This window comes from Camelina sativa, chromosome 16 (assembly GCF_000633955.1).
Source record: "Camelina sativa cultivar DH55 chromosome 16, Cs, whole genome shotgun sequence".
Classification (NCBI taxonomy): Eukaryota; Viridiplantae; Streptophyta; class Magnoliopsida; order Brassicales; family Brassicaceae; genus Camelina; species Camelina sativa.
Window position 1 is genome coordinate 13,011,450 of NC_025700.1, and position 11,949 is coordinate 13,023,398.

Here is an 11,949-nt window from a genome sequence, read left to right on the forward strand (position 1 = left end):
ATCCAGGAAGAAAATTACTTACCTCGAACATATCACTAGCTTCAAGTGGTTGGCTGGTATCCAATGGCCCCTTTAAAGATCTTACAAAAAGGTGACTCCAGAAATTTCATTAAGCGCCAAATTATTATTTTTTTTTTGTGTGTTTTCAATCAAACATTTATTAAAATAAAACAAAAATATTAAGCGTCAAAGTTATATATTTTACCAGTGTTGTGACTTTCTTACCTGATTGGTGATTTGATTCTATATATATATTTCTAAAATAGTTAAATATGTGTATATATATGTGTATTTGACATTGTTATCTTTAATGATTACTGTTAATTTATTCTTAAAACTTATGTTTATAAATTGTTATTAACACTTCCTATAGTTATATCCAAAATGTACTATATAGGGGATAACCGGGATTTATTCTATCTATATTAATAAAATTTAACAAAAAAGCAAAATAACCGGGTCAACTTTAGTTGCATAGTATATTGTAAATTATTTTATTTGGACAAAATTCATTAATGATAGCACATCATGTATTTTTTATTATTATTATTATAAGGACGATTGACCATCTTCCCTTTAAAATAAACAGCTAGAGAGAAAGGACGATTCCCTTATTCACAAACCATTTCGACGCATTGAGAGAGATTGAGCTCCAAATTTATTCAAAATAAATCCTAAAATGGAAATGGTAATATTAATCTCTCTTTCCTTAACCACCTTTCTAACTATTCTTCTCTTCTTTAAATTACTCCTCAAACGACCCAACTCTAACTTACCTCCGTCTCCATGGTCGCTTCCGGTCATTGGAAACCTCCATCAGCTCAGTCTCCACCCGCACCGTGCTCTCTGTTCCCTCAGTGCGCGCCATGGGCCACTCATGCTCCTTCGTTTCGGCCGTGTCCCTGTTCTCATTGTATCTTCTGCTGACGTAGCTCATGATGTCATGAAGACACATGATCTTAAGTTTGCCAACCGTCCGATTACGAAATCGGCCCACAAAATATCCAATGGCGGGCGAGATTTGGTTTTCGCCCCATATGGAGAATACTGGAGGAACGTTAAGGTTTGTACCTTTTTCGATATCTATGGTTTCTCCAAAGTCTTCATATATTCTCATGAGTTCATCTCTTTGTCGATCTCCTTGATTAGTTTATCTAATGAGAAAGAGATATTTAATTAAACATTAATATTTTGTTTCACTAATGAGATTTTATAAATTAGATTAAAAGGGTACATGTTAAGTTATTCAGTTAAGTTGTAATAATATATATGTTCGGACCGGCACCTACATGGGGAGTTATTTTGCATATTTTTTAAAAAATATAATTTTCAAGCGATTAAATCCGTCTAATATATCTGATTGCAACATTTATTTATTTTTTACCCGAAAAAACCCCATTCTTCGTAATTCACATTAGTAAATAGTATATCCACATATGTTCTGCTTGAATTCTTGTTCCCAAAATTCTCGTCACGTATTTTGTCATACATGAATATACCCCACACAAAATTCTCATAACCTGATTACTATGAAACTAATTTGAACTATTTCCTAAAATATAATAAATCTGTTGTTTAATCTTTTTTTTTTTTTTTGTCAAACAATCTTTTTTTCTTCTTAATATGTAAATTGGGTCAGTTTGGCAACATGGATATTTGATATGATTTTTTTTAACTTTTAAATGTATTCTCCAATTAATAGTATAGATTTTCTTCAATTATTGAATGAAATATTACTTAGTTATACTAATGACAATATAATATAAATAATATAGTAAGAGAAGGGAAAATAATAAAATGGGATATAAAGCGTGCTTATTATAGATAGGAGGTACCAGAAGGTATTTTATTAAGGAGAAATCTATTAATTTGGATATTATTAGTTTTTAGTAAAAGAATAAACATTGAGCCAGTTTCAGATGATCTTCGATTCTTTCACCATTAGAGCTTTATAATTCAAATTATTAGAAATGTAACATTATTTATATTTCTGAAGATATGATTTTAAATATATATATATATATATTTTTACATCTCATAATATAGTTATATTATTATATTACAATTCATAGTGAAATTAATTTAATTTTGAAAATATGTAGGGGATAATATTTATCAATTTTTGAATAATATTTACCAATTTTAGAATTTATAGGAGCAAAATATTGTGTGTATAAATAAATTGAACAGCAGTGGCAGTTGAGAAATATATATATATAGCAGTGGCAATTTTATGTAATTTTATGGAATACTAAGGGTGAACAATAAATTGGGTACGGAGCTCTCTGGCGACGACACGTCAGCTTTTTCTCGAGAATGCTTCTCTTTTAATATATAGGGGATTGGAACTTTTAAGAGTGTGGATATTTTAAACTACTACATTTCTAGTTTTGTGTTCCAAAAATATTATCTCTAGTTTTCTTTTTCAATAATACCACAAATTCCAAAATTAAAACGATTTAAAACCTGCAGCATATCTAAATTACAAACCACTAACCAAACATAATATTTAAGTTTTATTTCCATATATTTATTTAAGCAATATTGTTAGAAGTTTAACCCTACTATCATGTGACATATTACAATAAATGTCAATTGTATTTTATTTAATTTAATAACTAACCAAAGAAAAACTTATCTTAGTTTATAAAATTATAAAAAAATATTTTAAAATTACTTAACAGATTCCATTTATTGTTTGAGAAATCTTAAGAAACAATAACAAACTATTTAGAATAGTTATCAAATTTTATTTATAAAACTAGTAAGATTAATCCCTAAATCGTTTAATAGTGACATATATATTTTAAAACTAAGATACAATATTTCTTATATTTTAAAATATAATATATTATATCTAATTTATTAAATGTATTTTTTGCACTCCACATCAACTTAATGGTATCTTACTAAAATGTAAGAAATCACAAATTTTATATTTTATTTAATATAGTATGTACAACTATAAAAAATCAAAAAGTCAAATCAAGATTTCTAAACACGAAGTCATCAATACGAGTTTTGTTTTGTTCTCTCGATTTTACCAAATTTATATGATTCACGAATTTGAACATTATAATATGTACCTAAGCCATGTTGAAATCAGAATATAAAACTTAAGTGTAAATATTATAAATGTATAGAGTAAATCAAATAAAATTTTTACTATTATTTTATAACTAACAAATTACAGTAAAATTTATGTAAATATTTCTCCTCTGTACAGCATCGGTAACTATCTAGTTTGTAATTTATTTAGGATTAACAAGTATGTTCACAATAGTGACGATACATTTCGAGACAAAACCTTTAAAAGCTCTTCATTTTATTGGTTTAGCTCTTTAATTTTGCTTTAATACATTTCCTTTTGGGATGCAGAGTCTATGCACAACACATCTCCTCAGCAACAAAATGGTTCAGGCCTCTGAGAAAAGAAGAGAAGAAGAGATAACTCTATTGATGGATACGCTGGAAGAAGCAAGTTTATCTTCTTCATCAGTGAATCTAAGCAAACTCATTACTAATATGGTATGCGACATAATGGGTAAAGTTGTATTGGGGAAAAAATACAGCGGCGAGGAAGGTACAATCGATGTCAAGACCATAACAAAGAGTTTCTTGGATGCCGTGGGGCTTTCCCCGGTCGGGGAATACATTCCGAGTTTGGCATGGATAGGTAAGATTACGGGTTCCGATGGTAAGCTAGAGAAAATAACAAAAAAGTTTGGTGATTTTATAGAAAAAGTGTTGCAAGAACATGAGGATATATATGCCGACAAAGAGACACCAGATTTTGTTGATATGTTGCTAACGATGCAAAGAGATGAATCCACTCAATGCCAGTTGGATAAAAGCGACTTAAAAGTCATCATATTTGTAAGATAAATCATTCATTACAATCATCATTAATATATATATATAAACACAAATTCTTTGATAACCATATGAAGTTATTTGTCATTTATAGGAGATGTTTTTAGGGAGCACGACAACAACTTCCGCGGTAATAGAGTGGGCGATGACACGCCTTATGAGAAATCCAGAATGCATGAAGAAACTTCAAGATGAGATTCGTTCAATTTCGAAGAGTAATTCTTATGTATCAGGAAAAGAAGTAGAAAATATGAACTACTTAAAAGCTGTGATCAAGGAGGTACTTCGGCTGCATCCTCCTCTCCCACTATTAGTTCCGCGACTATTAAGCGAAGATGTTAAACTAAGAGGATATGACATTACTGCGGGCACACAGGTGAAATATATTTACATATTGTTTGTTATTATCACTGATATCAAAAAAACCGTTTGGATAAAAATGTTTAAATGGGACATATAGGTGATCATTAATGCTTGGGCTATCCAACGAGACACTACGACTTGGGGACCAGATGCAGAAGAATTTAGGCCAGAAAGACATTTAGAAATACCTTTGGATTTCTTTGGACGGAATTTCAAATACATTCCATTTGGAGCAGGGAGAAGGTAATGTCCCGGCATTGGACTTGGGTCCGTGATGGCAAGTGTGACTTTGGCCAATCTTATGAAACAGTTTGATTGGAGAGTTGAGGACGGACCACCAGGAGATGATCAACCAGATCTAGTAGAGGGAGCTGGCATCGATGGTTGCCGAAAATATCCTCTTGTTGCCTTTCCATCTTCTGCTTAATTTAATTTCCCATGGTAAGCCTAACTACAACACTAGTTGCGATACATTGTTTGTATTTTTGTTTGTGAAATGTCATAAAGTTATTTCTACTTAAAAGAGTTGCGAAAAGGAATAACCTAAAGTTTCGATGGACAAAAGACGAAAGATATTTGAGTAATAGGATACTAAAGCAGACCAAAACTAAAATTGTTTGAAACTATCAGTTAGACTATATACAATAGTAGTCTATTACTATAGTCTCTCATCTAAAAAATAAATAGTTAAATATTAAATATTATTAATTAATTTTGAGAATCTCTCAAAAAGGTGGCGATAAACTATGAGAGACTTTCTCCATATTTTCGAGAGACTCCCATAATTAAATATGAGTATTTAGTATTTTATTGTTTCATTTAGTACATGAGAAACTATATAGTAAGAGATTATCATTGCATCTCCTCTTATTTCCATTTTATTGTTTTAATTTTCTTTTTATTGTATAAACCAGAGATTTTACTTTTGAGATAAACCGATGTCGGTACATCCGTTTTAAGGGTTTGCTTTGCTAATGCATTAATCCTTAAGTTTCAGTCGTCGCCCTCACTGTCTCTAGTTGTTACGCTTACGCGTAAAGTTTTACAAGTGCATAGTAATAGTTGCAGTACTACTTTGGGAGCGAATTTTGCGCTATAAGTTTTATTAATGTCAATTAAGTTATAATAAAAGGAGTCATCAATTGACTCTAGGTAATTTATGCTGAAATAAAATTCAACAAAATAAAGGCATTGAGTAAAGAGAAAATATGAGGGAAAGATAAAACTTATGCAAAATAATGCAAAATAAATTTTGGGAAGCATTAGACCAAGGCTACTAGGAGTTGCTCGTTAAAAAATAATAAAATGAAGAGAGAAGATAAAAGTAAGAGAACCGATTTTTCCCCCCACCAACTTGAGAAATGGTTCTTATAACAAATAAGACATGTGTCACCTATTTAGTGGAACAGAAATTAAAAAATATATCTAAAAAAAAAAGAAAATCTATTATAAAAAGATTTTTTTCTTAATTTTTTGAGAAATGTTTACCGTTACTCCACTAATGATGCCCTTAAAATTCAGATCGAGATGGGACGGAAGAACCATCATGTCGTCGAAGAAGTGGGTAAGATATCCATAAAGAAGATGTGAACTAAATACTATATAAGGGATATGTTGTAAATTGGTTTTGAGTTGGAAGTTTATGTTTAACACGTAAAAATTTGTTCCAACAAGAACTCAATCTTGTTAATTCCATTGTTAGGTCTCTTAAAAAACGAGGTAATACAATAGTTTGATGGTAGAGAGTTTCAACGGCAGGATAATTAATCGCCTGGAAAGCTAAAACCTCACCATAATTGTCCGGAGTATTAATTGAAACGATCAATTTACTGTCTTTAAAATGAAGGATCCAGCTGTCCATGATATTCACGTTCTTCCTACCAAAGTGTGATATTGAAGCATGGTTAGTATGTAATAAACAATATGTTTATTCCTAGGATGACACGCCTAGTAGTATAAAACAAAGTATTTAGTAAATATATTAGATCCTTAAATGTAAGGTGTCAAAAGTCAAAACTTATGGATCGATCCAATCCTTTCATAACCCATGTGACCCAATGAGTTAATATTCTTTTATCCTAGTTAGTTGATTGGGCAAATAAGATGAATTAAAAACGAGTTAGACTGATACATTAATATGGGATTGTAATTGATTAATAGTACACGTATATACATGGTGACAAAATAGATCAAAATTTATGGATCGATCCATCGAGTCTAACCCACGTGACTTCACTTGAATGTAGCGTGTTAAAATGGACCAAAACTTATAGACAATGTTTTCACGCCTGATCTGGACCAGCCGGTCCGACCGGTTAACCCGCGACCCAGAAACTTTACCAGTTCGGGTATAGTGCTAATAACCGGTAGTAATAAAACCGGCAAATCCCATAAAAACCGTTATTAACCTGTGACCAAGTAAACCAGTTGACGACCGGTTAGCGGTTCAAAAAAAACTACTTGATTTTTGGAAAAAAGTTTAGGAATTCCCAGTTTCAATTATTTTAGAACCTTTTATTTCTTTGGAGCTTAGACGGCAACACACATTACTCACGACACACCTCTCGTCTTCAACTTCTTTGTCATCTCTCATACTTTGTGTAAGAAAAGTTCATTGATTTGAAAATGTTTTATTAGTGTTCTTTATTTTTTTATTTGGATTTAAAAGTTTTAATTATTTTATTATTATTATTAAACTTCATACTTTGTTAAACATGATATTCTTTTTTTTTATATATTTTTTAAAAATATTTATTTTATATAAGTGCATTAAACATATTTTACTCAATTGATCCGTTGTCGAATCAGGTTGATCCTATGACCCGATGACCCGAGAGCTAGTCCGGTTCACAATCCGGGTCGGATTTCAAAACATTGCTAATAGATCGAATTAATGCAATCAATAACTCACGTGAACTTCGATGCGTTGGATTTTTTTTATTTAAATAGATTGATAAATCAAATTAGATGATTAAAATGGGAATTATTTTAAAAATTTATAGTATCCTTTATATATTAATAGAGAAGCATTCTCATGAAAATGTTCGTGTGTCATCGCCAGAGAGCTCGAGACACCAATAAATTTATTGCCCTCACTTTTATGAATATTTACACATAATTGCTATTGAATGATTAAAGAATATTATTTTTCAATTAATTAAAAATCAAACATTTCAATTTTAATAAATATTTTAATCATTTTCATAACATATTTAATTATTATAATATTATTAGATCTAAAACATTTTCAAGACTCGAATTTATTCACCTATTAAAAAAAACTGATTACTATTCACATATTTACATTTTCCAAAATAAAATTATCACAATACTCATTATTATAGACAATTGACTTATTTAATATCTTTGGTATAATATTTCACGGGTGAAACATATTCTTACACAAAAAAATTTAAACAAAGAAAAAATCTTGCATAGATTGAAGAAAGAGTTGATATATAGTAGTTTGATCTAAACATATTCTCAAGGGTTATATATTTTATTTTTGCACAAAAAAATTTTTAGATCCTCGAAAATAATTTTACTCATAACATTAATTTTATCTGCATAGATTTATCTCGCACATAGTGCGGGTTGTTACCTAGTTTAAAAATTAAAACACTATTATTCAAGAGAAAAAAAAATTAACTACAAAGTAAGCATTTTATTTTTCTAGTTAAATAATAAACATTTTATCTTTTGATCTATTAGAATAGTATTAATGATGTGTCTTTTGATATTAGAATCATTCACGCTAATATGAACATGATCTTTATTTTATTAACCGAAAGAAATAAGGGAAATTGGCAGGAATAACAAAGAAAAAAACTATAATTCACTATCTAACCTTTCTAACCATGAAAATATCATATACTCTATAATATATATATATATATATATATATATATATATTAATGACAATTTTAACCTCTGCCAAGTTAACCTTTGCCACTCGCCCATACTGTTGACAAAATGTATATGTATATATTTTATCTCTACATGCACATATATCTTTGTCATCTCTTATTTTTCTCATTTCTTTTTTTTTTCAACTCTTTCATATTTTACAATAAATTTTTATTATTAAACAAACTGTTTTGGTTTCACAAACTCGGTTAAAACCACAGATATTAAGACGATAAAATTTAGTTCATAAATTAATAAATAACGAAAATATTTGTAATATATAGATCACAATAACATTCTATTCCATTTTGTAACAATATATTTCTTAAGTTTCAAATTACATAAATTCAATTATAATTATAAATACATCAATGATTTATAGAATATATCGTTTTATTATCAACATTTATCTCGGTTGATGTGGGTTGCATCTTGCATATGGTGTATATTTTAGAGTATATATTTTTGTTATTGTGCGTTTAATTTGGTCGTTAGAGTTGTTTATATTTTATCTCTTACGGTTAGCATTTAACACGGTTGTTTGGGTTGCCTCTATTGTATCCCTTAGGATATAGCATTTTTTTGTTATGCATTTAATTTTATATTTTAAGTTGTCTATGTTTTATCTCTTACAGTTACCGTTTAACAAGATTGCTTGGGTTACTTTTGTAGATTTTTATATCAATTACGGTTAGCGTTTAACACAGCTGCTTGGGTTGCATATGTTGTATCTTTTAGGGTATAGCCTTTTTTATTATATGTTTAATTTCAACTTTTAAATTGTCTATGTTTTATCTTTTATGGTTACCGTTTAACACGGTTGCTTGGGTTTCTTTGTTGTATCTCTAGACTCTAGTGTACAACATTTTTTTCTACTGAAGTATTAGTTTTTTGTGTGTGGTTTAAGTCTCTGTTCCATACCATTTTCTTATTTTCTATACTATTTCATCATTTCATTTATTGTACCTTTTTTGTTTAACATTTCATTTAAAAATACAGTATTTCACGTTTATTTTTTTTACACGGCTTTTACATATTTAGTATAACTTGTTTTTATTATAAACACTATTCATCATTTCAAATTTTCAACATTCGATTTTAAAAATTCAAGTTATATTGAATGTAGAAAAAAAAATATTAACTTTTTATGATAAATTTCAAAATCTTAGTTATTTTTGTTAAAAAACTATTTGATAATAAAATTTGAAGAGGTATGAGTTATTTAATCAGATAAATAAAGAAATAAATAAATCATTGAGAATATTGCACTCACACCCATTTTCTTAAACTCTAATAACACCTACACCCACTTTTTACCACTACTATACTTTACCCATATGAAATTACATTTTGCCCCTTTAAACTTACTTCACTCACTTTTACTCCCTCACCAAACCAAACACATCTCAACTATTTCTCTCTCTTCTTACGACATATATATATATATATATATATATATATTTCCTCTACTTTATTATTTGGTTTCTATCTCTCATTTTTATTATTTTCTTTGTTGTAACACTTAAGTTAGTTATTATCAAAAAATTATCTGTTTATTTTTATACAATATCTTGTAATTATATTTTTTCTACATTTTAAGATGTATATTGCTATATATTTTTTAAATTAGTATATTATACACTTTCCATTTTTAGTTGAACATTTGTTCACTAATAAGTAGATGACCAGTTACAGTAAGTTATGTTTAATGTAACTGGTCATCCATTTATTATTGAACAAATGTTCAACTTTTAAGTTGAATTATCACATTTTTAGTTGAATTTTTTTTAATGAAATAAGTTTTGTCCATTACAATATATAGAAATACTTTAACAAAACCACTTAATGAATTTTACTCTTGTTTGCATCAAAACACAATTTACTATAATTGGTCATCCACTTATTAGTGAACAAATGTTCAACTAAAAATTTCACATGATGTGTTTAGGTCTACTTTTATGGTTTGGGTACAACGACACATCGAATCTATATGACCATGATCATGTGGATACTATTATAATTTGTGGATACAAGTTACACATGTGTATAGTACGTTCAAATCCATATGGAGTTAGTGCATTAATGTTCACTTTTAATATACATGGTTAGGATTTCACATTTTGTGTATAGTATTTAGTGTGTTAGGCTTAAAGATTTAGGTGTAGTATTCTACTGATATCCACATGACCATAGATATATGGATTTGATGTTGTCGTTATATCTTAAACCCTAAATCTAAGCTCTAAACCCTAACCCCTAACTGCGAAACCCAAAACATTGACACATAGTCCACATAAGTCCTAAAACATAAGTCTTAAATTATAAAATCCTAAACACTAAAACCTAAACCATGAATTTTTCCAAAAATCCAAAACCTAAAACCCTAATTCCTACCACATGAACCCTAAACCTTAAACCTTAAATCATCACATGGTGATGTGTTACTAGTATCCGTGAATTGTATGATAAATCTTCAACCCTACACTTTAAACCCTAAATCATCACATGGTGATGTGTTACTAATATCCATAAACTTTTTAATTAATTAAGTTTTTATATGTTTAAAAAATATTAAAGCATAAGTAATTATCCACAGTTTACCATCCATTTATCGTCAATCAAATGTTCAACTAAAAATGGATAGCATACAATTTATTCATCTAAAATATAGCAAACAACATCTTAAAATGTAGAAAAAAATGTAATCATAGTCTTTTGTGTAAAAAAATATACAAAATTTATTAATAATAACTACATAAATGATAATAAAGATAAAAGAAAGTAAAAAAAGACAGAGATAGAAAGAAAGGGGGAACCATCGAATAAGGAAAAAAAAACAGACAAAATTCCTTTTTTTTCTTAGAACAAACAGATACTACAACAGTAAATTGTTGTCAAGACAAGGACAAATTTGTCTTGGTTTTATGCAAACTCAGCCAAAACACTCCCAAAAATACACCACACTCAAAAAGTGGGTGTAAATGCAAGGGAGTTTTGGAAAAGTGGTTCTACGTGTAATTCTCCCTAAATCATTTTATACTCCAACACTCTTTCAAGCTGCGCATGTCACTCACAATTACCCCTTACTTGTCTTTTTACACTACCTAATGGTTACTCTCTTCATTTTTATAGTTAGATGGCTATATTCTTTATCGATTTTTTTGTTTTGGCTATGGTGCAAATTCGCCCAAGAAATAACTCACATAAAAAATGTAACATATTCTTACATACTTGACTTTGGAATACAACAAGCAAAACTACAGTTGAACGTCTTTGTACGTAAAAAGTCACGAACCTTAGCTTGGATTATGTAAATCAAAAGCTGAAAGGGTCGAATCGAACAACAGGAGTGCACTCAAGCGGATGAGCCATTTTCAAACTCAGTCCTGAAACAGCCTCTTCCATGTATACTTGATCTCCTTTAATTCTCCAGTCAAAACACTGCACCATCGCTCCAATCGCAGTTTCCATAAAAATATGAGCTAGTTTTACCGCAGGACATGTCCTCCTTCCACCTCCAAAAGTAACGTACTTCAAGGCTTGCTCTCTTATCTTTTCTTCTTCTCCTGATCCCGAAGAAGCTAAAAACCTCTCTGGCTTAAACAAATCAGGATCTTCCCAAGAATCAGGATCTCTATTCACAGCATAGAGATTAACAACAAGTGTTGTTTTCTCCGGTATGTAGAACTCTTTGATCTCACAACTTTCTCCGAATACCCTTAACAAGAGAGGAGCTGACGGATGCAATCTTAGCCCTTCTTTAACGACAGCTTGCAAATAAGGGAGGTTTGGAAGATCTGATTCTTG

General features: G+C 29.6%; 2 protein-coding genes across 2 annotated transcripts in view; one reads left to right on the forward strand and one right to left on the reverse strand.

Moving 5' to 3' along the window:
- On the forward strand, positions 630-4,748 carry LOC104750438 (cytochrome P450 71A16). Its single transcript, XM_010472229.2, has 4 exons — positions 630-1,063; positions 3,379-3,876; positions 3,968-4,249; positions 4,334-4,748. The coding sequence occupies exons 1-4, from the start codon at positions 680-682 to the stop codon at positions 4,481-4,483; spliced, it is 1,314 nt and encodes a 437-aa protein (XP_010470531.1). The 5' UTR covers positions 630-679; the 3' UTR covers positions 4,484-4,748.
- The window catches only part of LOC104750439 (cytochrome P450 705A20-like), a 4,549-nt gene continuing 3,924 nt past the window's right edge, over positions 11,325-11,949 (reverse strand). The window contains exon 4 of the mRNA XM_019237759.1: positions 11,325-11,731. Coding sequence (XP_019093304.1) covers positions 11,458-11,731 — 274 coding nt within the window. The 3' untranslated portion in view covers positions 11,325-11,457. The remainder of the gene's footprint in view (positions 11,732-11,949) is intronic.